This window comes from Ornithorhynchus anatinus, chromosome 2, assembly GCF_004115215.2.
Source record: "Ornithorhynchus anatinus isolate Pmale09 chromosome 2, mOrnAna1.pri.v4, whole genome shotgun sequence".
Taxonomy (NCBI): Eukaryota; Metazoa; Chordata; class Mammalia; order Monotremata; family Ornithorhynchidae; genus Ornithorhynchus; species Ornithorhynchus anatinus.
The window spans coordinates 142,607,934-142,624,598 of NC_041729.1; the positions used below are offsets into that span (position 1 = coordinate 142,607,934).

A 16,665-nucleotide genomic window follows, 5' to 3' on the forward strand; every position below is an offset into this window, starting at 1 on the left:
AAGACAGTGCTTGACGCACAGTAAGTGTTTAAGAAATCCCGTTATCTATATTTAGTTTCAGGAAACGCATCATCCAGAGCCTTCGTTATGACCGTGTTCTCCTGTGGCATTTTAGTGAAAGTTTGATAGGGGAACTGCCTTCGAGGAATTTACAGACTAAACTAGGCACCAGCATAAGCGCTCAGTACAGTGCTCTCCATAGAGTAAGTGTTCAATAAATACAATTGAATGAAGTAGAGAAATGGCCAAACAGTAAAGCTCCATTAACGGGGTAGCGATTAAAGATGGAGTTGTGCGGTGGATGGTAATGGTGCTTTTTCTGATTAGTCTGGGAAAGATTCTAGTTGGAAGTGGGATCTCTGGAAAGTGGGGAGAAATGAGAGGATATGGCAATGGTGAGGCGAAGTAATTTACTCGTCTTGAAATGACTTGTTGTCTGTTCTAAGCCTAGGAATAAAGACTGTTGAGAAGACTCTGCCCTTTCCTTTCCATCCAAACGGCTACCGCGATAGTACAGTGCCTCATCCTATCCCAGCTACATTACTGCATCAGCCTACTTTCTAACCTCCCAACCTCCTATCTCTCCCCACTCCGCTGCCCAGATCATCTTTCTACAAACGCGTTCAGGACCTGTCACCCCCCTCCTCAAAAATCTCCAGTGGTTGCCTACCCACCTATCCATCTCTCGAACAAAAACTCCTCACTCTTGGCTTCAAAGCAGTCCATCCCCTTGCCCCCTCCTACTTGACCTCCCTTCTCTCCTTCTCCAGCCCAGCCCACACACTTCGCTCCGCTGGTGCTAACCTTCTCACTGTGCCTTCATCTCACCTGTTTTACCACCCACCCCTGGCCCAATTCCTACCTCTGGCCTGGAACGCCCTCCCTCCTCAACTAATAATAATAATGATGATGATGATGATGGTATTTGTTAAGTGCTTCCTATGTACCAGGCACTGTAAATCTGCCAGACAATGACTCTCCCTGCCTTCAGACCCTTCTCGAAGGCACCATAATCTCCTCCAAGAGGCCTTTCCAGATTAATCCCTGCTTTTCCTCATCTCCCACTCCCTTCTGCATCACTCTGATTGGCTCCCTTTGCTTTTTCCTCCCCTCCTCCCAGCCCTACAGTACTCGTGTATACGTCTGTAATTTTATTTATTTTTACTGATGTCTGTCTCCTCCTCTATAAGCTCACTGTGGGCAGGGATTGTCACTGTTTATTTTTGTATTGTACTTTCCCAAGCACTTGATACAGTGCCCTGCACAGCAATCACTTGATAAATACAATTGAGTGAGTGAATTAATAATTATGGTACTTGTTAATGTGCCGAGCACTGTTGTAAGTACTGGGGTAGATACAGGTTAATCGGGTTGGACACAGACCCTGTCCCCTATGGAGTTCACACTCTTAATCCCCATTTTACGGATGAGGGAAGTGAGGCCCAGAGAAGGGAAGTGACTCGCCCACGGTCACACAACAGGCATGTGGCAGAGTCGGAATTAGAACTCGGGTCCTTCTGACTGCCAGACCTGTCCTCTATACACTAAGCTGCTTGTCATGGAAAGATATCCCTCTCTGAGCTAATCCGTTAAAAAGTGAATGTTTCCCCCGCCCAGACTGTAAACCCTTTGTGGACTGGAATCACGTCTACTAACTTGATTTTACTATACCGTCCAAAATGCTCAGCACACGGTGGGCTCTGTGCAACCCAGTTTGCTTGAATCCACTCCAGTGCTTAGTACAGTGCTTAGTACAGTGCTTGGCACGTAGTCAACACTTAACAAATGCCATGATGAGAAGCAGCCTGGCCTAGTGGATGGAGCACGGGCCTGGGAGTCAAAAGGACCTGGCTCCGTCTCTTGTCTGCTGTGTGACCTTGGGCACGTCACTTCACTTCTTTGTGCCTCAGTCCCCTCATCTGCAAAATGGAGATTGAGACTGTGAGCCCCGTGTGGGACAGGGACGGTGTCCAACCTGATTTGCTTGTATCTACCCGAGCATTTAGTCCAGTTCCTGGCACGTCGAAGTTGCTTAATAAATACCATATATTGTTATCATTGTTATTATTATAATTCATTCCTTTGATTCACTGTGATGAAGTAGCGTCCCCAGAAAATCTCGAGCTAGGCATCTCCCTACAGGAGGAGTCGTAAGGTTCGTTTCATTCGGGAAGTTGTTTTTAAAAGACAACTTTTCATTTTTTCCCCCAGGCCCCCTCTTCCCTTCAATAAGTATCAGCAACCTGCACCTAGAAGTCCAAAACCTGTTGTCCTGGTTCTGTGCTATTGTTGTTGTTGTTGTGATTGTTCAGCTCTAGCATTTAGCCTCTTGTCAAACCGTGTTGGTTCTTCTTCCGCCACCTCTCCTCAGATCCCCCGCTTCCTCTCTTCCCAAACTGATCCCACAGACAACTACTCTCCCCCCAGTTCATAGCCTCATTTGAAGGCCCATCTCCTCCAAGAAGCCTTCCGTGACTAAGCCCTCCTCTCCTCTTCTCCCACTCCCTTCTGCGCCACCCTGACTTGCTCCCTTTATTCAACGCCCCAGCCCCACAGCACTTAGGTACATATCTATTTTGTTTCTAATGATGTCTGTCTCCCTATATAGACCGTAACAATAATAATATTTGTTAAGCACTTACTATGCGCAGAGCACTGTTCTAAGTGCTGGGGTAAATACAGGGTAATCAGATTGTCCCACGTGAGGCTCCCAGTCTTAATCCCCATTTTCCAGATGAGGTCACTGAGGCACAGAGAAATGAAGTGACTTGCCCACAGTCACCCAGCTGACGAGTGGCAGAGCCAGGATTCGAACCCATGGCCTCTGACTCCCAAGCCCGGGCTCTTTCCCCTGAGCCATGCTGCTTCCCAATGTGGGTAGCTCAGTGTGGGCAGGGAACGTGTCCCCCAAGCGCGTAGTGCTCTGCACATAGTAAGTGCTCAATAAATAATAATAATGATGGTATTTGTTAAGCGCTTACTATGTGTCAAGCACCGTTCTAAGCACTGAGGGGAGAAACAAGGTAATCAGGTTGTCCCACGTGGGGCTCACGGTCTTAATCCTCATTTTACAGATGAGGGAACTGAGGCACAGAGGAGTTAAGTGGTCACACACAGCAGAGCCGGGATGAGAACCTACGTCCTCTGACTCCCAAGCCCGGGATCTCTCCACTAAGCCACACTGCTTCAAAAACCAGATGGGTTGTTAATTCCATCAGCGTCCTTTAACGCATTCCCGAATATCGCTATGGCTGCTCCCAGAACGAAATTTTTTTTTGTTTAATCAGTAACTTATTTTGACCACTCTCACTGTACGTATTTTTATGTCTGTGTTCCCTGCTGGAGCGTAAGCTTCTTGTGGGCAGGGAATATGTCACTTCTGTAGTATATCTATCTCACCAGTGACCCCGCACCCACATCCTGCCTCTGGCCTGGAACAACCTCCCGCCTCAAATCCGACTGACACTGACTCTCCCCCCTCTTCAAAGCCTTCAATAAATGCCCCTCTCCTCCAAGAAGCCTTCCCTGACTAAACCCCACTTTCCTCTTCTCCCACTCCCTTCTGCATCGCCCCGACTTGGTTCACCTCCCCTCCCACAGCACTTATGTACAAAGCAGTAATTATGTTTTTATACTTGAGGGTATAGATTTATACACTCTAGACTATAAGCTCATTAAAGGCAGGGAATGGGTCTGGTTATTGTACTCTCCCAAGCGCTTAGTACAGTGCTCTGTACACAGTAAATGCTCAGTAAATATGTTTGGATTATGTACTTTCCAGGTGTCTAGTAGAGCACACTGCCGCAAAGTGGTTACAGCGTGGCTCGGTGGAAAGAGCCTGGGCTTCGGAGTCAGGGGTCATGGGTTCGACTCCCGGCTCTGCCACTTGGCAGCCGTGAGACTGTGGGCAAGTCACTTCACTTCTCTGTGCCTCAGTGACCTCATCTGGAAAATGGGGATTAACTGTGAGCCTCAGGTGGGACAACCTGATCACCCTGTATCTCCCCCAGCGCTTAGAACGGTGCTCTGCACATAGTAAGCGCTTAACAAATACCAACATTATTATTATTATTATTATCCTAAATCCATGTATGACCTTGCGCAAGTCACTGGGCTCAGTTACCTCATCCTTTGAGACTGTGAGCCCCACGTGGGACAGAGATTCTGTCCAACCCGATTTGCTTGCGTCCACTGCATTGCTCGATACAGTGCCTGGCACATAGTAAGGGCTTAAGAAATACCATAATTATCATGATTATTATTATCTACCCCCTCGACTCCTGCTTCTGAAAGTTTCAGGAAATGGGCAACTATTTTGCCTCGGTAATTCCTCGCACCTTCCTGTCCTGGCTTGCACAAGATATGCAGGCCACAAGCCTGCCTTTCAGATGTTGGCCATTAATCCCTCTGACCGGAATCGGCTGCCAACCGGGCAGGGAGGAAGGCCTACCCATGTGACGTGAGAAAGTTTGGTGACCACAGACATACGTTTCTCATTTGGAACTAATTATTCATCCCCTCATGAAATTCAGACCTTCTGCAGAGGAAGAAAACATCGGCCCTATAAGCGAACGTCCGTTGGGCCCCCCCCCAAGTGCAGACTCTTTTCAGGATGCTGCCCATCTCACTTGAATGAGCTGTAACGTTGTCTAATAAACTGTGACAGCAGAAATACTGAAACTGGAAGTGTTGATTCTATTAAAAGAAAAAAAAAAAAACCCCAACCAAACTTATAGCCTACTGGGTATTCGGGTTACACTGTGAGAAAAGCAGGAGTTGAGTAGGCAGCCGGGCCCTAATCAGATGGAATTTTGCACGTTTTGCCAAAGTGCGCTTAGATGTGACTTTTCTGTTCGTAATTGCAGAAATGGGAAACGAGTCAAGCTGAGGAAGAAAATTCTGTATTTCATTAAAGTTTATCTAATTACCGTTTGAGAGCACAAATTGGTCTTCTTACCTATGCATGAGCAAGTCGAGAGACATTTCAGACGGTTGCATAACTTTTTTTTTTTTTAAGTACAGGGTGTCTTAGTACTAGAAGAACATTCCCTGTTTTGCAAGATGGGTTCAACTTGTGGTATTTTATTAGCTGAAGTGCAAAAGTATGCAGTCTGATCTTTTATGGTTAATTGCTCAACATCTTGTAAATGTGCATTATTTGTTGCAGCATAGAAAATCACTTTGTTTCAAGTTACCTTATTTAAGAGAGTTTGGCTGTCTATCTGGCATGGAACTATTTTTCAAGTGGGGTTACCGTGCCTCAGTTCTTTGGGTGGGCTGAACGTTAATAAAATGGTGCCCCGACTATTCCTTCTAACTTCAGTTTTCTAATGGGCATTGGCAGCATCATCAAAAGATTCCACAGCCTCCCTTTAATGGTCTTCATCTGGGAGAGAGGCCTCCGCTGAAGACATGACCCAGAAAAGGAGGCTAGTAGATCACCCAAGACATACTTTCAGCTTGCAGATCGTTCTTTTAAAAGCACTCTACAAATTGGCACCAAAGACAATTCATTGTGTAAGGCGATGATGTGGTGCTTCTTGCCGAATTTATGAAAGCGAGCGCATTTTAATCTCTTGCCAATTTGCAAGTGCATATAACTGTAGAAGGCCACAGGAAACCTGAACTCACTGTGCCAAATCATTCATCCCCGTCATAGGTGATGGCAGCAGAAATGGGGTTTTTGGTTTTCTGTTGGTTGTTTTTTTTCAACCCATCCTGGCTGCAGAATGGCGGGAGGGTCATTTTTCACCGGTTATGCATTTCTTCAGTTGCTTCTATTTCCTCTGACTGGTGAGCGAGGAAGTCTCCGATTGTCCCGGAGACCGCCGCCGAAAGACGTCGAGAGCTGCGTAGCCCAGTGGGTAGAGCAGGGGCCGGCGAGACTGGAGGACCTGGGGTCCCCTACTGAGAGCTCACCTCCTCCGGGAGGCCTTCCCAGACCAAGCCCCCCCTTTTCCTCCGCTCCTCCTCCCCTCCCCATCGCCCCGACTCCCTCCCTCTGCTCTACCCCCGCTCCCCGTCCCACAGCACTTGTGTATATATATGTGCACGTGTGTGCATATTTATTATCCTCTTTATTTTGTTGATGATGTGTATCTATCTATAATTCTATTGATTTCCATCGACGTTACTGATGCCTGTTTACTTGTTTTGATGTCTGTCTCCCCCATTCTAAACTGTGAGCCCGTTGTTGGGCAGGGATTTGATGCTGAATTATACTTTCCAAGTGCCAGAACAGCGCTGTGAACACAGTAAGCGCTCAATAAATGCGATGGAATGAATGGATGAATAATCTCTACTCTTCCCCATATCAGCTGTGTGACCTTGGCCAACTTACTTCACTTTTCTGTTCCTCAGTTACCTCATCGGTAAAATGGGGATAAGAGAGTGAGCCCCGTATGGGACAGAGGCTGTGTCCCATCTGATTAACATGCATTCATCTCATTGCTTAGAACAGTGCTTGGCCCGTAGTAATCACTTAACAAGCGCTTAGTACAGTGCTCTGCACACAGTAAACTCTCAATAGGTACAACTGAATGAATGAACAAGTACCGTAATTATTATTCTTAGAGCCCGGGCCTGGGAGTCTGAAGGACCTGGGTTCTAATCTCGGCTCTGCCACTTGTCTGCTGGATGACCTTGGATGAGTCACTTCACTTCTCTGGGCCTCAACTGTAAAATGGGTTTTAAAGCGGCGAGCTCCTGGTGGGGCATGAACTCTGTCCAATCTGATTCGCTTCTATCTACCCCAGTGCTTAGGACAGTGCCTGGGACATAGTAAGGGCTTTATAAATGCCATTAAAAAGAAGAGCAAGGTGACTCGGGGGAGTTCAGAACAGTCCCCTCCGGTGAACAACTCAGGGCCTTCTTTCTTTGACAGTTATAGTGGAAGCTCTCTGGGGCCCTTTACTTGAGCAGCCCGAAGTCCGCAGTTGGGATTTGGGGACTGCAAAAGGGATGAGAATCTGCTGTCATGGAAACATTGCGTCGGCCTCAGCGATTTTGTTGTTTTGTGTGGTCTGGGGCGGAGAAAAATGCTTGTGTCTATGACTGCAAGTTAAGATGCTAGATTTAATCGTTAGCAAGTTCGCGGGGCTGGTGTAGATGCTCCTCAGTGTCTGCTTTGTAACCTTAAAAAAAAAAAAAAAGAGAGAAACAATCCCCAAGAATGTGGTGTTTGGAAAGCACTTACAGTGTGCTAGACACTGTATTAAGCACTAGAGAGGATCCAAGCAAATCAGGTTGGGTACGGTCCCTGCCCCATGTGGGGTTCACAGTCTCCACTCCTGTTTTACAGGTGAGGTTACTGAGCCACAGAGAATAATAATGAATAGTTATGGCATTTGTTAAACGCTTACTATGTGCCAGACACTACGCTAAGCACTAGGTGGATACAAGCAAATCGTATTGGACACAGTTCCTGTCCCACCGGGGCCTCACCGTCTCTGAGGCACAGAGAAGTGAATCGACTTACACAGAGTCACACAGCAGAAGAGTGGAGGAGCCTGGATTAGAATTTATGACCTTCTGACTCCCAGGCCCATGCTCAGAGAAGCGACCTGCCCGAGGCCGCCCAGCAGACGAGTGGCGGAGCGGAGATTAGAACCCGTGACCCTCTGACTCCCAGGCCCGGGCTCTAGCCACCACTCCATGCTGCTTCCCTGTACTCGAACGCCTGAAACACAGCCGGCCTCTGTGAAGACCCACTGGTTGTCAGATTGTATCTTGCCGTACCTTCCTCCCCAGTTCCCTCTTGCCCCGAACGCTAATTAATATTTCCATTTGTAATGATGAGTTTCATTTTTCCAGCATTTCAACTCTGGATCAAGCACTTCCCCTGCTGCTCCACGATTAGCCGGGCGAGCGGAGAAGGGGGGCTTTGAAAAAGCTTTGTTCGACTTCATTAAACGTAGTTTTCCACTGGCCGTAATATGTAGTTAAGAGTTTATAGAGGACTGGTGGTTTTGTTTTATATTTTTAATTAGCTTTGTTAAATTACTATATATGTACACTGGCTTGTAATGCCTATTTTCCCCCTTTGGCTTGTAATAACTCGGAGAACAGTAACTCCTATTACCGTCTTATCGCTTTAAAAATACATCTGGGTCCTTAACCTCTTTTGAGTTGTCATCGTTCTCTAGTATTTTTTTTTTTATTCTTGCTGTATTTTTGCTTCTTCTTGCCACTGTTTTCCTCTGATAGCTCTAATTTAGTCTGTCCCCCCCGAATCATAACTCTTCTCGTGTTTCATTTTGAAAGCATACGATCGATAATCTTTGCAACGTAATCACCCCTTTTTTCACCTCAAATGAAAACTATTTATCGAGCCTGATTTGGGATGATCCGAAATTCTGTTTCCTTTAAGAGTTTTTGAACTTGAGATTGCTTACAGTTAGCGTCAGCCTTGATGGTCAAATACAAGTTGGGATATTTTATCCCCCAGTTATCATTCGGTAGTATTTATCGAGAGCTTACTTTGTGCAGAATGCTAAGCACTTGGGGGAGTACAGTACGGTAGATTTGCTAGTCATGATTTCTGGCCTCCAGGTGTTTACAGTAATAATAATGATAATGTTGGCATTTGTTAAGCGCTTACTATGTGCAGAGCACTGTTCTAAGCGCTGGGGTATACGGGGTAATCGGGTTGTCCCACGAGAAGCTCACAGTCTCCATCCCCATTTTGCAGATGAGGTAACTGAGGCCCAGAGAAGTGAAGTGACTTGCCCACAGTCACACAGCTGACAAGCGGCAGAGCCGGGATTCGAACCCATGACCTCTGACTCTCAAGCCCGGGCTCTTTCCACTGAGCCACGCTGCTTCTCTCAGTATCATATGGGGAAGGCAACTGGGCGGAAACCGTCATTTCAATGACTTTCAAAGGTTTTGGGCAAGTCACTTTTAACTTCTCTTTGCCTCAGTTACCTCATCTGGAAAATGGGGATTAAGATTGTGAGCCCCCCCCCCCCATGGGACAACCTAAATACCTTGTGTCGACCCCAGCACTTAGAACAGTGCTTGGTACGTAGTAAGCACTTAAATACCAACATTATTAATAGAGCATCTTTTTCCTCAGTTGTCCCTCTGTCCCATCCCCACAAGACATATGTATATATCTGTATTTATCTATTCATTTATTTATTTATTCATTTATTGTCAGTCATATTTATCGAGCACTTACTGTGTGCAGAGCACTGTACTAAGCGCTTGGAATGTATTTATATTAATGTCTGTCTCCCCCCTAGACTCTGAGCTCACTGTGGGCAGGGAATGTGTCTGATGTTATATTATACCCTTCCAAGCACTTACTACAGTGCTCTGCTCTGCACGTAGTAAGTGCTCAATAAGTATGATTAATAATAAGAAATGTAAATGACCTCATCTAAGTCTTACCCTTGTTTTCTATTCACGGCTTCATTCCCTGAAATACTATTCATTCATTCATTCATTCATTTCACCGTATCTATTGAGATCTTACTGCGTGCAAAACACTGTACTAAGCACTTGGGAGTGTACAACAGAACAAAAAACAGACACCTTCCCTGCCCACAGTGAGCTTACAGTCTAGAGGGAGCTCACTGTACTAGTATTATTTGAACATCTCAAACTATTATTGACTTATAGACACCATCATTATCATTATTATTACTACCAAATATTCAGTTCGGTCCTCAACCCTTCTTTGACCTGGATATTTCCCTTTTTTCTTTGATTCCATTATCGCCTGCATCACCTGGATTTGATGGTGTGACTAATAACAGTAATGATGGTATTTGTTATGTGCTTACTGTGTGCCAAGCACTCTTCTATGCGCTGGGGTAGATAAAAGCTAATCAGGTTGGACACATAATAATAATAGTAATGATAATAACAATAATGTTGGTATTTGTTAAGTGCTTACTAGGTGCAGAGCACTGTTCTAAGTGCTGGGGTAATAATAATAATGTTGGTATTTGTTAAGCGCTTACTGTGTGCAGGGCACTGTTCTAAGCGCTGAGGTAGACACAGGGTAATCAGGTTGTCCCACGTGAGGCTCACAGTCTTCATCCCCATTTTACAGATGAGGCACCTGAGGCACCGAGAAGTGAAGTGACTTGCCCACAGTCACGCAGCTGACAAGTGGCAGAGTCTGAAATCGAACCCATGACCTCTGACTCCCAAACCCGGGCTCTTTCCACTGAGCCACGCTGCTTCTCGTGGGGCTCCCAGTCTCCATCCCCATTTCACAGATGAGGTAACTGAGGCACAGAGAGGGGAAGGGACCTTGCCCAAGGTCATACAGCAGAAAAATGGCGGAGATGGGATTAGAACCCACAACCTTTGACTCCCAGGGCCGTGCTCCTGCCACTAGGCCCTGCTGCTTCCCATAATGTTTTCCCTGTTTTTTGAAGATGAAGAAGTGCCATCTTAACTTGTTCCCTCTCCTTTATTTGATCAATCTCGCTTCCGGTATCATCGTAGACCTTCGTGTAACTTTTATTCTTTCGTCACGGTACAGAAAAATTGCTTATGGCGCATTCGCACCTGTTTCTGGTTTAGAGTTACACGAGCCCTTGTATAGGAGAGAAGTAAAACAGGGTTGACCACAAGCCAAATTACTGGAAAGAAAATTGCCCAGGGTTTTGCCAGCTTGGTGCTCCTTTTCTTTCTTGACTGTTCTGACGTCATCAGGATTTTTTGGAGTTTGGAGTTTAGAATGAAAGATGATCGGCCTGAATGGCTTTTTTGCTAATTGCATTTGAAAAGTTAAAGATGGGGGAACTTCAAGTAATTACCCTTCTGGTCAACATTAAAGTCCCAGAGAAGAGGTTGTAACCTACAAGAAACAAAGATTTATAATTCGTATCTTCCTCGTACATGATGAGCCCATGTTCAGCGATATAAGGCCTATGGTGACTCCTCTGATGTGCCTAAAAGAAAGAAATTGAATAAACTGTGCCTTTTTTTTTCTTTTTCCACACTTCGGTTTGGTTTTCAAGGGAATTGATGTTTCTGAGTGAGGTTTATCTGACCCAAACCGCAGACTTGAAACCTTTTAACCCCTTCCTTTGGGAAATGGTCTCAAACATTCCTGGATTAAATGAAGATTCATTTTGATGGCGAAAATTTTGGTTATTTCTCAGCATTTTGGTGTAAAAGAAATGAGTTGCCCACTTCAACATAGGTCAAACTCTGTTTTCATTGCAGGATAAAATATAGCCGTGCTTAGATACCTGTCTGTGATGGCATATTATTGTTAGCATGTTGTGATAAGCCAACTTTTTTCCTTAGGGGAGCCCCCCAAAAACCTATAAGTGAACAAATTTGAAATTCAGCAGAGCTGAACAATCCAAGCAAGATGAAACTGAAATTTTGCAGTTTCCTCTGATATCTCTTCCATATCTTTAATATTATTAAAGGCATCCAATATTATTGGAATATTGGGAATATTATCGAGGCATCCAATAACAATTATTTATGATAATTATTTATGATAACAATTGTTATTTATGATAACAGTTCAATATTTATGAACATTTTTCATGGTATTAGTTGAGTGAGCTCATTACAGGCAGGGAACATGTCTGCTAATTTTGTTGTATTCTCCCAAGTGCTTAGGTCAGTGCTCTGCATACAGTAAGCATTCATTTATTCATTCAATCGTATTTATCGAGTGCTTACTGTGGGCAGAACACTGTACTAAGCACTTGGAAAGTACAATTGGGCAACAGATAGAGACAATCCCTATCCTACAATGGGCTCACAGTCTAATAATAATAATGTTGGCATTTGTTAAGCGCTTACTATGTGCAGAGCACTGTTCTAAGCGCTGGGGTAGACACAGGGGAATCAGGTTGTCTTATGTGGGGCCCACAGTCTTCATCCCCATTTTACAGATGAGGTAACTGAGGCACAGAGAAGTGAAGTGACTCGCCCAGAGTCACACAGCTGACAAGTGGCAGAGCTGGGATTCGAATGCATGACCTCTGACTCCAAAGCCCGGGCTCTTTCCACTGAGCCACTCTGCTTCTCTAGAAGGGGGAGACAAACAACAAAACAAGTAGACAGGCATCAATATCACTGATTGATTGATTGATTGATTGATTACTGTGTGTATTTCAAAAACCATCCAAAATCTTACAGAGCCTATTGAGAATCCTTGTACTGAGCATTTTGCTGATTTTTCCCATTTTACTTTATTGTGCGCTTTGCAACATGACAAAGAGATGATCAAACTGAGTAGCCCAGAAAGCTTCCAGGAGTGGGAGCGAGGATTGTGACAGCCTATAATAATAATAATTATGGAATTTTTAAAAACGCTTCCTATGTGCCAGGCACTGTACTAAGCGCTGGCAAATCAGGTTGGACGCAGTCCCTGTCCCACGTGGGGCTCCCAGTCTCAATCCCCGTTCTACAGATGAAGGAACTGAGGCCCAGAGAAATGAAGTGACTTGTGTAGGCTCACACAGCAGACAAGTGGCGGAGCCGGGATTAGAACCCATGACCTTCTGACTCTCAGGCCTGAGCCGTATTCCCTACGCCGTGCTGCTTCTCACCTTGACCTTCAGTTAAAGACGGTTTTGGAACCCTAAAATACTGATCCCGGCCTATTGGTATTTTTGCGGTGGAATTAAAGTTACAATTTACTATAAAAGATGATAGGCCGGCTGAACGATATTATATCAAATCTCAGCTATTGAACGTTCAGCTCAATCCCCAGAGGGATCAGTCCGTCAATTGTATTTATTGAGCACTGTACTAAGCGCTTGGAAGAATGCAACATAACAATGTAACAGAGTCGTTAGACCCAGTCCCTGCCCACGACAAACTTACAGTCTAGAGGGGGAGACAGACGGGATGACGTCCGTTGAGGAGATTTACACAGGCTGTATCAGAAAGCTTTCTGTGTTTTGAAAATAGAATTTTTCAAATTGAACTGAAAGACTCGACCTCCACTGTCAGGGTGTTTGACACTTTGGGTTTCCTACCAAAACTTCACATGAATCATTCATTCAATCATTCAGTCATATTTATTCAGTAGTATTTATTGAGCGCTTACCATGTGCAGAGCACTGTACTAAGCACTTGGAATGTACAATTCGGCAGCAGATAGAAACAGTCCCTGCCCACTGATGGGCTTACAGTCTAATCGACGGGCTTGCAGTCTAATCGGGCGCTTACTGTGGGCAGAGCGCTGTACTAAGCGCTTGGAAAGTACAATTCAGCAACAAAGAGAGACAATCCCTGCCCCCAACGGGCTCACGGTCTAGAAGCAGCGTGGCTCAGTGGAAAGAGCACGGGCTTTGGAGTCAGGGCTCATGAGTTCGAATCCCAGCTCTGCCACTTGTCGGCTGTGTGACTGTGGGCAAGTCACTTAACTTCTCTGGGCCTCAGTTCCCTCATCTGTAAAATGGGGATTAAGATTGTGAGCCCCACGTGGGACAACCTGATTCCCCTATGTCTACCCCAGCGCTTAGAACAGTGCTCGGCACATAGTAAGCGCTTAACAAATACCAACATTATTATTATTATTATTATTATTATTATTATTATTAGAAGGGGGGAGATACACATCAGAGCGAGTAAACAGGCATCAATATAAATAAATGGAATTATAGATTCATTCATTCATTCAGTTGTGTTTATTGAGCACTTACTGTGTGCAGAGCACTGTACTAAGCACTTGGAAAGTACAATTTGGCAACAAATAGAGACAATCCCTGCCCAACAAGAGCTCACTGTCTAGAGGTGGGGAGACAGACAACAAAACGAGTAGACAGGCGTCAATAGCATCACTATAATATGCACATCAAAACAAGTAAATAGGCATTAATATGAAAAGCTAGGATTATAAATGTGTACATATCTACACCAGTGCTGTGGGGCGGGGAGGGGAATAGAGCAAAGGGACGGAGTCGGGGTGATGGGGAGGGAATGAGGGGCAGAAGAAACGGGGGCTCATTCTGGGAAGGCCTCCTGGAGGAGGTGAGCTCTCAGTAGGGCTTTGAAGCGGGGGAAGTGTGACTGTTTCCCTCCTGATGGATTTCAGAAGGTCATCGGTGATGAACAGATCCGGGGTCATTTCAAGTTGAGTGATTGATGTCTTTTTTCCAATCGTCCTCAGTACCAGCGCTGGGGATCCATGTTTCACCAAGCGCTTCTCCCGTCGTCCCTCAGGAACGGCGCTTGCCTTCCGCCAGCCTCCTCTCTTCGAACTCATTTACTTCTTCCGGTGACGACTCGCCGTTAAGGCCCCAGCTGGCCGACCGTATTGGGAATCCAGCGGCTCTCAGAGACCAGGTGAAAACCCGGTTGTGTTTAAGAATAATGATGCTGTTTGTTAAGCGCTGATGTCATTCATTCATTCAGCCGTACTTATTGGGCGCTTACTGTGTTTAAAGCACTGTGCTAAGTGTTCGGGAGGTATAATATAAGAACGAACACCTTCCTGCTCACAGTGAGTTCACAGTCTAGAGGAGGAGACAGACACTCTCTAAATTAGCTATCGGAGCACGGCAAGACTTCAGATACATTAAATTTAAACATTAAACTTTGGTACAAATCCAGATCCCGGCTCTTGGCCACACAAAACCGTGGCATTCCTCTCTTCTCCAATTCTGCTTTCCACTGGGGTCCTCGGCCGGCTCAAAAGTTAGCTGGCCGTGCTTTTCTACTCTGTGTTTTCCCAAAGCTAGGGAGCCCCTACGCCCAGAAACAAGCGGCTACAAAATGTTAGTGTACTAAGTATTTGTGAGAGTATACTATAACAACGAACATGATCCTGCCCACAGTGAGCTCACAGTCTAGAGGGGGAGACAGACATTAATCCAAATAAATAAATGAATAGATAAATTACAGCTATCTACATACGTGCTGTGGGGATGGGAGGAATCAAGGAGCAAGTCAGAGCAGTGAGGAAGGGAATGGGAGAAGAGAAGAGGAGGGCTTAGTCAGGGAAGGCTTCTTGGAGGAGATGGGCCTACAATAAGGTTTTGAAGTGGAGGAAGAGCAATTATCTGTCTGATGTGAGGAAGGAGGATGTACCAGGCCAGAAGTACGATGTGAGCGAGAGGTCGGCGGCGAGACAGACGAGCTGGAGGGACAGCGAGAAGGTTAGCGGCTCCAGAGGAACAAAGTGTGCGGGCTGGGTTGTCGTAGGGGAGTAGTAAGGTGAGGTAGGAGGGGGCACGGTGATTAAGTACTTTAAAGCCAACGGTGAGGAGTTTTTGTCTGATGCAGAGGTGGATGGGCCACCACTGAAGTTTCTTGAGGAGCGGGGTAACAAGGACTGAACAGTTTTGAAGGAAAATTAATTAGGCAGGAGAGAGGAGAATGGACTGGAGTGGGGAGAGACAGGATGCAGGGAGGTCAACAAGGAGGCTGTTGGAATAATCAAGGTGGGATAAGGTAAGTGATTGCATTAATGTCGTAGTGGTTTCGATGGAGAGGAAGGGGTGGATTTGGGTGATTTCGGCTTCCTGTGTATCAGGCACTGTTCTAAGTGCCGGGATGGATCCCAGCTAATCACGTTGGACACCGTCCCTGTCCCACAAGGGGCTCCCAGGCTTCATCCCCATTTTACAGATGAGGTAACTGAGGCCCGGAGAAGTGAAGTGACTTGCCCAAGGTCACACAGCAGACAAGTGACAGAGCTGGCATTAGAACCCAGGCCCTTCTGACTTCCAGGCCCGTGCTTTATCCACTAGGCCCATCTGTAAATTCTGCATCCATGAAAACAGCACTGTAGCTTTTCTCATAAACATAGATTAATTTAGTAAGACAATGTTTAATAGACAAGAACAGTGCTCAGTGCTTAGAACAGTGCTCAGCACTTAAAACGGTGCCTGGCACTTAGTAAGCCCTTACCAGATTCCACCATTATTATTATTATGACATTAGTAATGTTATCTGACTTACATGTGAAGGTTAGAACCTTGAATTCATAAAAATGAAATAATCTGAAAAAAGTCCAATGCCTGGTGAGAGATTAAAAAACCCCCAACTAATACTACTTTACCTTAAATGTCCTCAGACTTGGTGGAGAACGAATTTTCCAAGACAAAAGCATTCTTTCCAGAAGGCAGTTGCTCTTTTTGCCGGGGGAGGTTTTCAAATAGTTCATAGACCAGATGTATTTACATAGATTCTGCTTGTGTGTTTCAGTTGTTCAAATGGAGCTAGACTCGTATTTCGAGCAGTTTAGGATTCTGGGGAAATAGCTCTCCTAATTCTTAATTGACCCTTAATTTGCAATTTCTCAGGATCCAAATGCATAGTTAACTTATTTCAAATAATATCTCCATGATGATGAGTGGTCTCGTGCGTACCCCTCTGTTTTTAAATGAAAAATGGAACATTTGCTATTGTTTTAATGCGATGTTCATCCCCTTGATTCATTTTATTGCTATTGCTCTTGTCTGTCCATCCCGACTGTAAGCTCGTCAGAGGGCAGGGACTGTCTCTATCTGTTACCGATTTGTACATTCCAAGTGCTTAGTACAGTGCTCTGCACATAGTAAGCGCTCAATAAATACTATTGAATAGAGGGGCTCAGTCGCTTAGAACCGGACTAGTCTGGCTAAAGACTTCTGTGGACATTCTGTTGCCAAAAGATCGTAAGTGTTCGGAGAACGTTGTTGACTATAAATATGGAGGCAAATACAGATGAGGTTCAATTGTCCCTGT

At 45.3% G+C, this 16,665-nt stretch overlaps 1 protein-coding gene across 6 annotated transcripts in view; it reads left to right on the top strand.

Moving 5' to 3' along the window:
• Positions 1–16,665, top strand: part of CCDC91 (coiled-coil domain containing 91) — a 496,853-nt gene that overhangs the window by 126,762 nt on the left and 353,426 nt on the right. For 5 of the 6 annotated variants that reach the window (XM_039911226.1, XM_039911223.1, XM_039911225.1 and 2 more), the window contains exon 5: positions 14,105–14,280. The exons of the other annotated variant lie outside the window; for it this stretch is intronic. In XM_039911226.1, the coding sequence (XP_039767160.1) occupies positions 14,105–14,280 (176 nt within the window). The remainder of the gene's footprint in view (positions 1–14,104; positions 14,281–16,665) is intronic. 6 annotated transcript variants of the gene reach the window in all.